The sequence below is a fragment of the Muscardinus avellanarius genome (genome assembly GCF_963383645.1).
Source record: "Muscardinus avellanarius genome assembly, chromosome: 7".
Lineage (NCBI taxonomy): Eukaryota > Metazoa > Chordata > Mammalia > Rodentia > Gliridae > Muscardinus > Muscardinus avellanarius.
Window position 1 is genome coordinate 83,582,782 of NC_137793.1, and position 14,490 is coordinate 83,597,271.

General features: G+C 48.8%; 1 protein-coding gene across 3 annotated transcripts in view; it reads right to left on the reverse strand.

The window, feature by feature from the left end:
* Window positions 1-4,470: 4,470 nt before the first annotated feature.
* Window positions 4,471-14,490, reverse strand: part of RASSF5 (Ras association domain family member 5) — a gene marked incomplete at both ends in the record, with an annotated part of 69,477 nt that continues 59,457 nt past the window's right edge. For 2 of the 3 annotated variants that reach the window (XM_080698505.1, XM_080698507.1), the window contains 4 exons: window positions 4,471-4,623; window positions 6,276-6,391; window positions 7,009-7,306; window positions 8,718-8,828. In XM_080698505.1, the coding sequence (XP_080554631.1) occupies window positions 4,471-4,623; window positions 6,276-6,391; window positions 7,009-7,306; window positions 8,718-8,828 (678 nt within the window). Of the gene's footprint in view, window positions 4,624-6,275; window positions 6,392-7,008; window positions 7,307-8,717; window positions 8,829-14,490 lie in introns of those variants that run through there. The other variant, XM_080698506.1, reaches the window with a different exon arrangement.

A 14,490-nucleotide genomic window follows, 5' to 3' on the forward strand; every position in this document is an offset into this window, starting at 1 on the left:
GGGAACATAAGAATTTACTAAATTGCAGAAAGTTGAGGCTGGAAAGACATCAGACCATGAGTTTCTCTATAACCATGATTCTTCCCCAACTTTAACACACTAACAGGAAGGCTTTCGATGTAACTTTGAGATGGAGCTTTATTACAGTGAAGAGTCTCAGGCAACAGGAGGGCAGATGCCCTCCTTAGACCTAACTCTTAGACTGGGGTTCACAGAAGGGGTGTTCAGTTGGTGTTCAGAGGGCCCATGAACTCTCTGAAATGCTGCACAAGACTTATGATCGTTTTCCTGAGGGGAACCATGATGAAGTTTTACAGGGATTGCTGGATTCTATTGCTCTCAGCACTCCTATGAGTAGAATTCACTTCTGAGAGGTAAGAGCTGCTTAAATTCCTTAAAGAACTGGGCGTGGTGGTACAAGCCTGTAATCCTAGTACTTGGAACACTGAGATAGGATTGCAGATTTGAAGTCAATCTTAGCAATTAGTGAGGCTCTCAGAAACTTAGTGAGACCCTACTTCCATATAAAAATGAAATAGGGATGGAGGTATAGCCCAAAGGTAGAAGGCCCCTGGGTTCCATCCCTAGAGCATCCCCCCAAACACAATTCTTAAAGAATTCTTGAATTTTACCATCAAGAAACAATTACATTTCAATGTAATTCCTCTTCTCTTTCTCATCTTACATCTTAAAAAGGCTGAGATAAGAAAGCCTATTTATTCACAGTGTGGATAAATTACCCATCTGAGGCTTGGATGAAAGGCGTGGGTGTGGAAATTTGTGTGACCCAAATAGGGCATTTCAGTGGTAAGTAGAGTCCTCATCAAAGCCAAAGTCTGACCTGAAGAAGTAGGATATGTACAGTAGCAATCAATTAGGGTATTTAGTATGGGTACAAATGTCATGTTCCTTTGTAAACATGTGTTTTGCACAATCTTGGGAAGCTTTGAGAGGTTATGTTCTTTCTTTTTAATCCCTACTAAAGACACAAAGCCAGTAAGTGGTAGGACCTTGTCCCACAAGAATAAAGGAGCAACTGTGGTTCATCCCAGAACTCTGCTGTGACTGGGTGCTGTGGAGACCTGTGATTTGAATGGTTTTTCCAGTAATGGTGACACATTTGCATTAAGTCATCTTCCCTTGCCCCCTGTGAACAGCATGGAGATGTGTAAGAGGGTGTGGTAGCATTAGACTCTGTGATGGGTTCTTTTTTTTCTCTTATATTGTCAAATATTCACCTTTGAATTTATTAACCCCACAATGCAATGAAGTGAGTTTCAGATGCTGCTTCATTTCCATGAGTTGGCAAGGTCTTTGAAAGATATACCGCTTACAGGATTGGTGGACAAATGGTTCACATTCGCACAATTGGCTGATTTTTAGGATGTCTGGTGGATAGGATATCCCTCCTACAGAGAAGTAGGGGGCTGGCTCTAGATAAGCCCTGAAGAGCTCCTGCCACCCCTGGGGCCCCATTCGTTGCATGATCCGTGATTAGCACTGGAGGGCAGAGAAGCATTTTTAATACCTTTCATGTGGTTATTTCTGTGATGGCTGCGATGTTCCCTTGCTGGAAATCAGAAGATGTCGAGGTAAGAGGCCTGTATTGGTCATCTCATTCAGCCCTTTTCCTCCAGATAAAATGATCTTAAACTTTTAGATAGGAATATCGCTAATTTTAAAATCCTTCTAGAAATAGAAGACCCATTGCTGCCTCAGTTGCCTGTCCTGGTGTTTGATCATCCTCAGCTTCAGAAAGCTCTTTCCTAACTCTGTTTTCTTCTATAATAGGACCCCTTTTCTCTTGAACTCTGGGGTGATGTACAACAGCTGCTCACCTAGGCAGCACCCTTTGGCCACACTTTGGGTTAATTTTTCTCAAAATTCCTATGCTCACGGGCCAAAGAAAATCTGGCTCTGCCAAGAAGTATGTGATCTAACTTCTTCCTCTCTCCCCAGCTCCCAGTTTTCCTTAAGATAATGAAAGTTTAAGGAAGACATTTCTGTTGTGAATCACTTTTACTAGCTTTTATTTTTTTTAAACCCATATAAGAAAGACATTTAAAAAGAAAATATCCTCAAAACAAATACACAGAGCAACACAATCATAGAAGGCACTACCAGCAGTTATACCCATTTATACCCACCTGGAGGAAAGGAAACTCTACACATACTTTTCAGAGGCTCAGGCCTCAGCATAGGTCCTGGGTCTAACTGTGCTTTAAAGTCTGAATTTTTCCATAATTTTATTTGATAAATACCTTATATCTTTATATATAGCTAGATGCCTCTGTGTGTGGATGTATGTGTGTGTACATACACACACACACACGACTTTTTTTTCTTCTCAAAAATAAAACAGCTATTCCCATTGAGGGAGGTTCTCAGCAGCATTCAGCGGTTGCAGCGGGAGCCATGCCTTCTCTTAAGGTTAGAGACATGCAGGACAAAGGAAAGACTCTCTACCTGCTCCCTTTAATATGCAGCAGGGAGAGAGGTGTTTTTTTTTTTTTTTTTTTTTTTTAAGGGAGGGAAATGATAAGGCTGAGCATGAGATGGCAGATAACCAGGGTTCTTGTGGCTTAAAAACCCCACTAGAGTTGCTAGTACATGTTGCTTTTGTAGCTCTGAAGACAGCACACAGTTCAGATGACAAGGGGTTAGCATTCCTTTGGGATCAAGGCAGCCTGGAGACAGCCTGGGTGAGGGAGGACACTTCTGAGGCTACACAAAGAAGTTTGGGCTCAAACCAACCCAAGAGGGACTTAGGAAGGCAGAGGACAGCAAAAAATAAAAATGGTCCTCCAAGGCAGGATGGGAACAGTGGCTCTGCTTTGGAAATGGCAAGTCCTTCTCCCTCTGCATTGGCCTGTCTTTGCAGTTCTGGCTACTTGCTGGAGTCGTCTGGGCAGTTTGAGCTTAAACCAAAAAACAAGGAGCCAATGCAAATGTTGAGTCGAGAATCTGATCCTCCCTGTCGTGTGTTCTGCTATCTCTTGGAAGTCAAAGCCCAGAAACCTAGGTGGAAAGGTGCGTGACCCTGGCCCCATACTTGGAGCGAGGGTTCCCTGGCCTGTCTCCCACACCGCTGCTGCCCACATCTTGGCAGGAACAAGCCAGCAGCAGAGCTTCAAGCAAACACACCCGGCTCCCATCACGCTGGAAACAAAAAGGCACTGAGGTCAACAGAAAGCCAGGCCCACAGGTTCACTGGGCAACAGCACCCTGGGCTGGCCATGCTTTGCAACAGAAGGACTCCAAGTTGGCCCAGATGGAAGATCCCCCTCTGTAATCAAGGCCGCTTCTTGGGCAGCACCTGGAGATCCTAGAGTCCCCAGGGAAGGAGGGAGGCCATGCTTGAGGCCAAGGGAGAAACCAAGGCAGCCTCTGCTCTCAAGCAGGGGGAAGGTTGACCATAGCTTGGACACACTTCTCTGTAACACTTTTTGGTTTTCTCTTACTGCCTGATTTCCAAGCTCGGCAGGAGACTTAAAATGATAAATGGTTGGTTTCCCTTTGGTGGAAACACAGGAGGAGGATGGCAATACTGAATTCAAATTTGTAACTTAAAAACAAAGAATTGCCGGGCGTGGTGGCGCACGCTTGTAATCCCCGCGCTTGGGAGGCGGAGACAGGAGGATCGCGCAGGTTCGAAGCCAGCCATGCTGGCTTAAGAGACCTGTTTCTAAATAAAAATATTATATATATAAAAATAGGTCTGGGAGTGTAGCCCAGAGGTAGAAGGGCTTCCAGGAACCCCAGTACCACCAAAAAAAAAAAAAAAAAAAAAAGAGTTGTTTACAAAGACGTGAGTAAGTACCACATACACAGATATACACCTTTGGGTTTACACGTGCACAGTCTCTGGACATGAGGCCAGGGCCAGAGCAGGCTGTAGCTACCCTGGAAATCTCAGCTGGCCCCAGCTTTGGTGCTCCATACCTTGAGCAGCTGGGCCAGTAGCTGTGTAAACTTCCTTCAGCATGAGCAGGGGGCAGTAAGACGGTCCTTTTATGAGCAGGTCAATGCTAAGACCTGCTGAAAGAATATAGTTAACTCGTAAATAAAGGGACTATGCGTGGCAAATGAGAAACTGAAGATAAAGCCAGAGAAAGAACACATAGCCCTAAAACCTCTTTTCTTTCCTTTTGCCAGCTGGTGTGAGAAATTCCAGTTTGGTGACGAGAGAGGCAACTATTTGGTTTGTGAAAGGCTTGCAGATTGAGGGAGAACGACACTGTTTGTCTCACAGGAGTTCTGATCCTTGGCAGAGTCTGTTGAGGGGCCCGGCATAGGGGGTGGGTAGGAATAAACCCCACACAAACACTTGTACATGGAAGAAACTTGGTGCCACATCTGGAACTGCTGAGTGGGCACCAGAGGTGTCCTGAGAAAAAGTGTCTGTTGCAAAATAATAATTAATAATAAAAATAAATCCAAGGGCATTGGGAAGAGAGGAGTCAAGACCGGTTACCCAGGTTTGCCCTGGGATTCTCTTAAGGCCTCCTCCAGTTTCTGTTTAAACTTGTCATACTTCTTCTGTACTTGTTGGATTTTGTCCTGTTCTTCTTTTTCCAGGATCGTTAGGAAGTTCTGGAGCTCAGGGATAGAGAAGGCGTCCCACTGTGAAGCACCAAGGAAAGTTGGGGGGAGAGACAGAAGAGGAAAGAGGTTAGACATTGACGTGACCCGAGGGCCCCTGGTTTACACCACTGATTCACACACACTTTGCTTCTGAATAGGCAGATACAGTGAATGAAGCTCGGGTTGCATACCAGCAGCAAAAGTTCAAATCCTGGCATTTCATGGCCAGGAGTTGCCCATCCATGAGCCATATTTTGAGAGTCAGCAGCTGAGATCTTAAGAAAGAGATGCTGGAACCGCCCCAAGTCCCAACCAAGCTAACCTGCCAGAAGCAGATGGAAGAGAACTGAACTTGGACTCAAGTGTGACTTCAAGCACCTCCTTCTATCCCCTCAGCCTGTTTTCTCCTCTGCAGTGGGACTAGGTTCCTGCCAGCCATGTGGGCAGAGCAAACAAGGACACCCTGGGGAGCCTACTTGGCTCACGCCCATCCAGGACAGAGGCGAGTCAGACTTCTCGCAGGCTGACTGAGGAGCAAAGGCACCTACAGGTCCCTGGATGGAGACTCCCAAGCTTTGTGAGCACAGAGGAGCATTACAGTTCATCTGGCTTCATCCCCACACTGGATACGTGTGAAACCCGAAGTCCATAGAGGGGAGATGGCATAAGCACAGCCACAGAGCTGGCAGAGCGGAAGGCGAACTAGAACTAGAGCCCAGGTCCTCAAGCTCCCAAACCCAGGACTTTCACAGGGCCGCCAGGTTCACACACTTCCAGTGGATTCCCCGCCCCCCCCAACAAGCTCATCTATAGACTTAAACAGATAAGTCAGAGCTGTCCTGCTTAAAGTGAGGATTTGCCCAGATCCTCCAAATCTCTAGTCGTCGTCCCCGTCGTCGTCCCCCCCCCCCCCCCCGCCGACTGTTCTTACACCCTAGACCTCCACTGGACAGCATGGCATACCGGGACCCTCTCCTGCTCTGTCACTCCTCAAAGACTCAGCCTCTCAAGTGTCCCAAGCCTTGGGAAGTACCAGCCTGGCTTCACTGCATCTATTCCACAAGACTTAATAATGATCAGTCCCTCTTGTGGAAAGAAAGTACTTTAAAAACAAGAGAAACAAATGGCCAGGCGTGGTGGTGCACGTTTGTAATCCTAGGGCTTGGAGGCGAAGACAGGAGGATCACAGGTTTGAGGACAGCCTCAGCAGACTTGTTAACCTAGGGAAATCCTGTTTCAAAATAAAAATAAAATAGGGCTGGGGGTGTAGCTCAGAGATAGGATGCCCCTGTTCAATCCCCAGTGACACACACACACACACACACACACACACACACACACACACACAGCTCAGAGCTGCCTGGGCCTCCTGCCATCCTGGGGCAAAAAGCCTGGGCCTGAAGATAGAATTTCTCAGTCCCCTGCCATTATAAGTTTTCAGAAACAAAGTACTTGAAATCCTTTCTTTCCACAAGCCTTGCCAGATACAGGCCCTACTTTGCTACCCCTAGGGGTAACAATCCTGGCTTCACACAGCCTCTGGCCCAGCGTGTACCCCAGTTCAACTGCCTCAGTGGTCATTTTTCTGCTGATGTCTGGCACCCACCTATGCCAGGAAGTTAGGACAGTGCCCACCAATACCCACCCAGTATGCCCGGAATACTGGGTATATGCAAAGGGTCCAGACCTACCTCCACCTCTCCAGTTTCATTTTCCTTTAACACAAAGCTGAGGACATCTGTGTCAGGCCCAGCGAGAAGGCGCAAGTAGAGGGGGCAGTCAGCAATGGAGAGTTTCTGGAAGAGCACTGCAAAGCAAAAGAGGGCGCTTGGTGCTCATCTCAGGAGAGGAGGACCAGGCTTGGGCTGGGTGGGACGGAACTGGACATGCAGAGGTGGGGCCTTATAACTGGGAGCAGACATACAGCCCTGTCAGCCTAACGAACCTGACAAGAATAAACCAGGCAAGCCGAGGTTGTGGCTCCGGTCAGGGGCAGAGTATTTGCCTAGCTCGTGTAAGCCCCTGGGTTCAAGCCCATCACTGCTCAAAAAAAAAAAAAAAAAAAAAAAAAAAAAATAGGGCAATGACCTTTTATCTTGGGTGTCTGATTGGAGTTTAAAGCACATTTCCTTCACATCATCTCTCAAAAGACTAGGAGTGGTGGTGGGTGGATTGCTTCTCATTACTCAGAGCCCTGGGTGTGGTTTTCCTGCACAGGCAGTTAGGGGTAGGAGTAACCACAAACTGTCCAGCCAAGCTCTGCCCTTGCCTTCCTGCCTGGTTCCATGCACAGCTCTCCCATGGATCAGAACCCCTGGTGCCCAGAAGCGCACTCCTCCCACCCAGGGCTGGCAGGGCATTCAGTGAGGGGCACACAGCTGGGAAAGGGAGCTGCTGGTTGGGATCCCCCTCTCTTCCTCTCACCTTGTCCATCCTGGTGTATCCGCTTAAAAAGTGCAAACTTCTGGGGATTGTCCACAACCATAAACTTCTTGAGCAGCCCCTGGATGACCTCACTGACTGTGGTGGTGCTGCTGATGTGCAGCTGCTTGATGGCGTCGAGGGGCAGGTAGAAGGACGTCCGCTTGTCCGTGGTGGCCGCCAGGTTCACTTCCTTGATGGCATCGTAGATGGACTGGGGCCGGATCCCAGCAGGCACTGTCACAGGCCTTCGAAGTTTCAAATGCACTTTGATGAAACCCGTGTAGGTGCCGTCTTCGCTCTGCAAGTGAGCAGACAGCATATGAGCTCAGGGCAGTCCATCTCGTACCATCACATCTGCCACACTAAGCCATTTCCCCAGGGTTACAGAGGTCTTTCCTCATAGCAGGGCCACCCCAGTTGGCCTGCCACCTGTCTACCCAAGTACTATCTCTGCTGATGTAGGGATGTTGGAGGGACACAGATACCTTTTCCCCCAGTGGGCCAGAAGTAGGTCTGCTGAGTTGAGCTGCCAGAGGATTTAGAGGGCTGCCACGGTGTCCCAGTGTCCCTCCCTCCCAAGAAGCTCAGGTCTGCCCCAACCTCTTGCCACTAGCCCGGTGGGCCCTTACTCAAAGAGTCAGGGTCGCCGGGCGTGGTGGCGCATGCTTGTAATCCCCGCGCTTGGAAGGCGGAGACAGGAGGATCGCGCAGGTTTGAAGCCAGCTGCACTGGCTTAAGAGACCCTGTTTCCAAATAAAACCTATAAAATAGGTCTGGGAGTGTAGCCCGGAGGTAGACGGGCTTCCAGGAACCGCAGTACCACCAAAACAATAGAGTCAGGGTCTGCAGTAGCCACTCCAGTTCTCACCTCTGGACCCAGAAGGAGCAAGAAGGCCCTCATATGCAGGCCACTAAACTTCCTTGCCTCTCTTTGTAGAGAACCTGCAGCCTTTAACACTTAAACCCCGGGCCCATTGGATTTTCTAGTGCTTATCTGGCAAAGCGACAGTTGCTTCCAGCCAACAGCAGGGGGCAGGGTTTTTCTATCTACTCCCCTCCCCACTGAAAATAGGTTTTCTGAACCCAGCTGCCCTCACCTCTTAGAGCGCTGCATAGTCTAGGGGGAAGAAAGGGAGCTGTGAATTCCCCTGATCAAAGGCTTCCTGGGCACCAAGCAATGTAAGGCCCTTGATTAGTACTTATTTAATTCTCATAAGATCTATGACACAGGCAATATCTCTATTTAACTTTGAAGTATAGTAAGGTTAAGAAAGATTCCCAAAAAGCAGATGGAACAGAGGTTGGGTCTAGATCTTGTTTGTTTGGTTTTTTTTTTATTGGTACCAAGGATTGAACTCGGGGGCATTCTACCTCTGAGCTACACCCCAGCCCTATTTTTGTTTATTTTAAAACAGCGCCTCATTAAGTTGCTAAGGCTGGCTGTGAACCTGTGATCCTCCTGTCTCAGCCTCCCAAGTACTGGGGTCGCAAGTGTGCGCCATCATGTCCAACCCTAGATCCTATCATAAAGCTCATTCTATTTCCCTAGAGCCAACAGAGGCCACTGACAGCTCAGACTATCAAGCCTTCCAAGGACCCTGTAGGCCCCAGGAGAGGGAGAAAGCTGCAGAGGAGCCACAAGCAGAACAGCAGAGAGCCTGGGGCGGGTGGCAGAGCAGAGGAGGGGAGTCTGTGGCAGGCCCACTCACCAGCTTCATGCCCAGGCAGTTCTTCTCCTGGCTGTTGTAGCTGTCAATCTTTTGCTTGATCTCCTGCAGCGTGGGCGGGCGCCGTGTCTCCTCCACTGGCTTGCAGACATTCTGGAGCGGAAACAGAAGTGGGGACATTGTACAGTGATTCTCAGGATGAGAAGGGGAAAGGCTTCGTCTCCCAAGGCGTTTCTGGTGTCTCTGCGCACCAACCCTCCACTGTGAACCTTATTGCATGGCCCCAGAGTGAGGACAAGAGCCCAGACACTCCTGGAGAAGCAGCTCACATCTAAGTTGCAGTCTCCTCACCTATGAAGTGGGAGCAGTACTACCCTTCAGGCTGGCTGTGAAACCAACAGCCTTCAGCACCTGGTGGTGAGCAGAGCCACATTTGCTTACAGGGGTTGCTATGGGAAAGATGCTCAGAAATGCTATTGGAGATGCAAAGAAATACGCCAGCCATGGTCCGTCTCCTCTAGGAAGCACGAGCAAAGCTCGAGGGACAGGTATGCACATGTGGTGCACAAGGAATGACAAGGCTTCTCCTAGACCTGAGGACAAGGGCACACAGGCACCAGCGCAGCCCCACGTCACTGGCCACAGTGCTTTGCATATAACAAGGAGTGAATATATATATTTGTCAAGTGAATAAGTGACCTGGTAGGGACAGGAGGCTGTGGCCCTCTGTGACGATGGAGGAGATAAATCTTTACTGAGGGCAGAGAGACAACACTTACTGAGCACCTTCTCTGTGCCAAGCGTCTGGCACACATTATCTTGTTTAATTCTCACAAACCCCAAACTCTGCGCATAGTTTATGACCGCATTTTACAGGGGAGAGTACCCAGTCTGGGAACATTTACCAACTTGCCTAGTGCCCTAGAGTCAGAAGGTGCAGAACTAACCAGAAATTCCAGGTCCTTCCTCCCATGTTCTTCCCATGCCGTAGTGATTTGTTCTCATGCTATGAGCCCCCTACCCCTCCCGAGAAGGGCAAGGGAAGAATGAAGTGGAGGAGGTGAAGGTCAGTGTCCCTCACACTGCAGAGGGAGTTCAAGGGGCGACCCTGGGTCTAAGCCACTGTGTCCTTGGTTAATTCTCTGGATTTCTCTCAAGTTCCCTGTCACCTATTTCCCAATTTTGGTCAAAATCCACCTAGAACTGGCCTGATCGTAGAAATATTGACACTCAGTTGATCAGAATTCTCCTTTGGCAATCGAGGGAACCATGGCCCAGACATGGATGACTTTGATACATCTGACACCTGCCTGTGGGCGTCTGGGTTTGGCTGGGAAATTTCACAGCTGCTCTGACATCACGCCACTACCCAGTGGAACCCAGCGCGCGCCCATCACAGAGCTCGCCTCTGACCTTCCCCTCCGGCAAGCCTATCTGTGAGGCACATCACACTGTGGCACACACCGTCACTTCCTCCTCCCACTTTCCAACCCCATAGGGCTGCCAGCGGAGTGGGCGTGACCAGCATGTGACTGGCTCCAGCCCCAGAGGCAGGTTCTGCTCTCTTCCATCACAGCATCTTTCCTGTGCCCCTGCTCCCTCTGCACTTTTCCTCCAGGGCTCCTGCTAGTAACAGTGCTATGCTGAGTACTTTCACACACCTTCTCTTACATACCACCTGTGTATTCCTATCTTACAGAATATGAAACTGAGGTGTAAAGAAGATAAGAAATGTGCCTGTGTCCAACCACCAATGAATGGCCGAGTAGGTACTAGAACCTAGTCCACCAACCTAGTTCTACGCCTGGAGCCCAGGTTCTTCTCAGTTCACCATGTGTCACCCTAGAGGCTAACCACCACTCCTATCATGGCCGTCCTGTGCGGCAAGGCTAGAATGAGCAGGGGCTAAAACAAGGCCTATAAACTATCTGATCTGTGAAATGGTCATTCAAGCTGGATCTGATCCATGGGCTCCAGAGGCTTCAGAATTCCGGGGGCTCTGTGTCACCTGTGGAGACCATAAGGCAGGACTTCCCATCTCCAGAGTGGGAGGTGGCACCAGGATGCAGGGCCCACTCTTCTCCTGTGTGCCCACCACATCTCTGGAACTGGACTTCAGTTCTGTTGAAGATCACCCCAGGGGAAGCAGTTGTGGACCACCTGCTTGCTTGAGGTGTGTAACCGAAGCTGTGTGAGCCTCCTGGGCAGTCTTCATTCAGTGCCCAGCTTCCATCCAAGGACCCTCAAGATGGGGCTTCCCACTGGGCATGGTGGCACACGCTTGTAATCCCCATTCGGGAGGCTGAGACCTGGAGGATCGCGGTTTGCGTACAGCCTCAGCTACTTAGGCCCTCTGCAACTCAGTGAGACCCGGTCTCAAAATAAAGAATAAAAAATAGGGCAGTAGCTCGGAGGTCAAATGCCCCTGGGTTCCATCCCCAGACCTGCAAAAAAAAAAAAAAAAAAAAAAAAAAAAGATGGGGCTTCGTGTGTGCCTCATCTCCTGGAACCGTGCATCTTCACTCGCCTCTATGGACTAGACGTGCCTGGATGTGGCCCTGGCCCTGCCTTCCCTCTGGGCGCTTCATCAGAAACACTGCTGTCTGGTTACTTTGGACACTCCATTCTGCCCCCCACTGAGGTGGGCAGGCTGTCACTCCTCAGGAGTCAAGAGCTTTCTCATTCTCATCTATAAAAAAGAACTAAGCAATAGAAAGAAAACCGGCAGCTCCTGGAAGATCTCAGTTTTTCTGTTTAGAGAAAAACCCAACAACAACAACAACAACAACAGAGCCGGGCGTGGTGGCGCACGCTTGTAATCCCAGCCTTCGGGAGCCTGATACAGGAGGATCACAGTTCGTGGCCAGCCCCAGCTACTTAGGTCCTTTGTAACTTGGTGAGACCCTGTTTCAAAATAAAGAATAAAAAATAGGGCTGGGGGTGTAGCTCGGAGGTAGAATGTCCCTGGGTTCCATCCCCAGTACCACAAAAAATTTAAATTAAATTACATTTTAAAATAAAGGCAGCTGTGCTATGATTTTCAAAAGCCAGTCCCTTGAGTCTAGTTTGGAATATGGTGAGAGTCAGAAGCGGCCTTGGCCTAAAGTTTCCTCTTCCTGTTCCCTTTTCTTCATCAGATAAACCCATCTATTCTCTCCCTTTCCCACCACAAGCCTGGGGAAGTGACGCAAGTGGCCCCAGGCACCTCTGCCTTCCAGGGCAGATGCAGAAGATAGCTGCCCTGACCTGCCATTCTAAGGTCTGGCCCTTTGCATGGGGAAGGCGAACTCTGTATGGGAATGCCAGAGCCTTGTGTGTGGCCAGCACCAAGGGTCTCCCCTCTGTGGGATGTCAGCGCCCAGTCTGGGATGGCTGCTGCCCACACTGAATCTGCCAGACAGGATCTGACCCACGGACAGAGTGAATCACTTCCCAAAGTAGGCCAGCCAGTGAGCTGGCAGGCCCCAGACACAGGCTCGCGGAGCCTCCTTCTGCCCTGGCAACGGTGCAGAATCTAGACCGGTGGTTCTCCAACTCGCCTGCATGGTGGAGTCATCCAGGGAGCTTTAGAGATGGCCACCTGGGCTTCATACCCCGAGGTTCCTGATTTAATTGGTCTGGGAGGCAGCCTGGGGATAGGGACTGTAAAAATCTCCCAGGTGATTCCACTGTGCTGCAGTATTTCAGAACAGCAATAGAGAGACACCTCCTAGCAACCCCATCTTGCCGCAGAGTTCACATATTGGTGCTGATAGGGGTGTGCAGCTCCAGATGTTTTCCTAAAAGGCACTGTGTGTGGACAAGGTCACTAACACAGCCATCTTCCAAGTGCAAGGCAAAGACTCAAACTTCTACTCACCTGCCAGATTTTTATGTCCCCAAAGCGAAAGATTTCTTTCTATTCATGAGTACAAAGCTAGAAGCCAAGAAGACAATGTGTTTGTCTCTTGTGTGGGGGGGTCAAGATAGAGATGGAATGGGGAACTCTGTTATGATTTAACAAATATATTGGCCTGTGAGGTGTCTCTCCTGGGGTTTAAACAGCTCAGTGCATCTGGCATGGAATTAATTTGCTCTGATTAAGCTCCTGGCACTGGTGGCAGATGGCCGAGCTGTTCCCATGCACAGCCAGCTTGTCCAGGGCACTGGTGGGGGAAAAATATGGTGACTTCTCTGAGCTCTCGAGGTTATTGGGTACAGCCAACTCATTGCTCAGGATCAGAGCAGAGATACCCACCTCTAATGTTTCTATTAAAATACCCTTAAATAATAAAATAAGGAGGTCCATCCCCTTGCAGACTGAGGACTCTAGGGCAAATTTTCATGAAGTCAAGTTTCCCTTTATTTTAAGGCAGTAACAACAAAACACTGGTGATTCTTACTTCTGATCAAGGACACATGTGAGAGCTGCGAGCAAGTCTTCTGGAAGCCCCAGGTGGGCACAGGGCAGCCCACAGAAGCTCCAGCAATGTGAAGGGCCACCAGGGTGAAGAGCGGGCAGAGGGGGGCCACGTGTGACCCTCACGGCTGGAGCCTACACACATTCTCGCCCATTTTCTCTAGACCTAAGTCACACAAACCTCATTTTTGCTTAAAAACAAATCTGTCTTTTAAAACCCATCAGCCTCTTCTCCTCCCCGCCTGCTCTTTCAGCACATCACTCCTGTCTGCCCATCAGATGAAGTCCCTTCAGGTCAAGGCCTCCCTGACCACTCCAGCCTTGAATGATGATGGCGACAACCGTCATGATGATGGCAATGATGATCCTTCGTTACCACTAGTTATATGCATGTGCTGTTTTATTCTCTTAGGCTCACATCATCCTCACAGCAAACTTATGAGAAAAGTTACTGTTATCATGCCCATTTTATAGGTGAGGGAACTGAGCCACAGTAAGTTTATAGCTAACCTACATCTAAAGCTTAACATCATACCATGCATCCATTTATGCTAATCTCCCAACAGGCCTCCAGGTTTCCTTCCTAACTAGACTGAAGCTCCTTAATAACCTGCACCATACTTTTTTCTGTTTCTTCTTAATACCCAGTAAGTAGCACTGATTATGAAGCAGACAATAAACATTTGCTCAAGAGCCTTCAATGATCCTCCACTGGCTACAGTGGAAAGCTCTTAGGTTCTCCCAGGGATTACAGTGGAACTTGAATTTCAACTTAGTATGCCCACCAGGATTTCATCTTAATCTGCGTACCTATAAGACAGGCAGTCATGTGGTAGAATGCTGTCTACCACAGCATTCTTTCTGGAAACTAGTTCCAGCTCAGCACATAGTAGGGCTCTACAAATACCTGCCGGATGTATACCAATGTGTGTGTTTGACTCTTGATTCTCATTATTAATTATGTGACCCAGAGAAAGTGAAATAACCTCTGATCCTCAGTTTTTTCACCTGAAAGTCTCTAGTAAAAATCCTTTATTGCTTCATAGGATTGACCAAAGGTAAAATCAACTGAGATGATGAGTATGAAAATGATTGGGAAACATCAAACCCATCCAAAGTCACAGGTCGTTACTATCATCCCAGGGAAACCAAGCCCCACCCCTCTGCAGCTACCCGAGACTGACTTGCATACCCAACCCTCCTCTACACCAGCAGCTGGCAAACTTGATTTGAAAAAGGACAGAAAGTAAATATTTTAGGCTTTGCAGGCTACAGTCTATTGCAGCTACTCAGCTCTACCATCGTTGCACAAAAAGACCACAGGACGAGTGTGGCTGTGTTCCAATAAAGTTTCATCTATGGAATCTGGCTCATGGGCAGTAATTTGCTCCACACTCTTTGTACAGATTCTCTCAC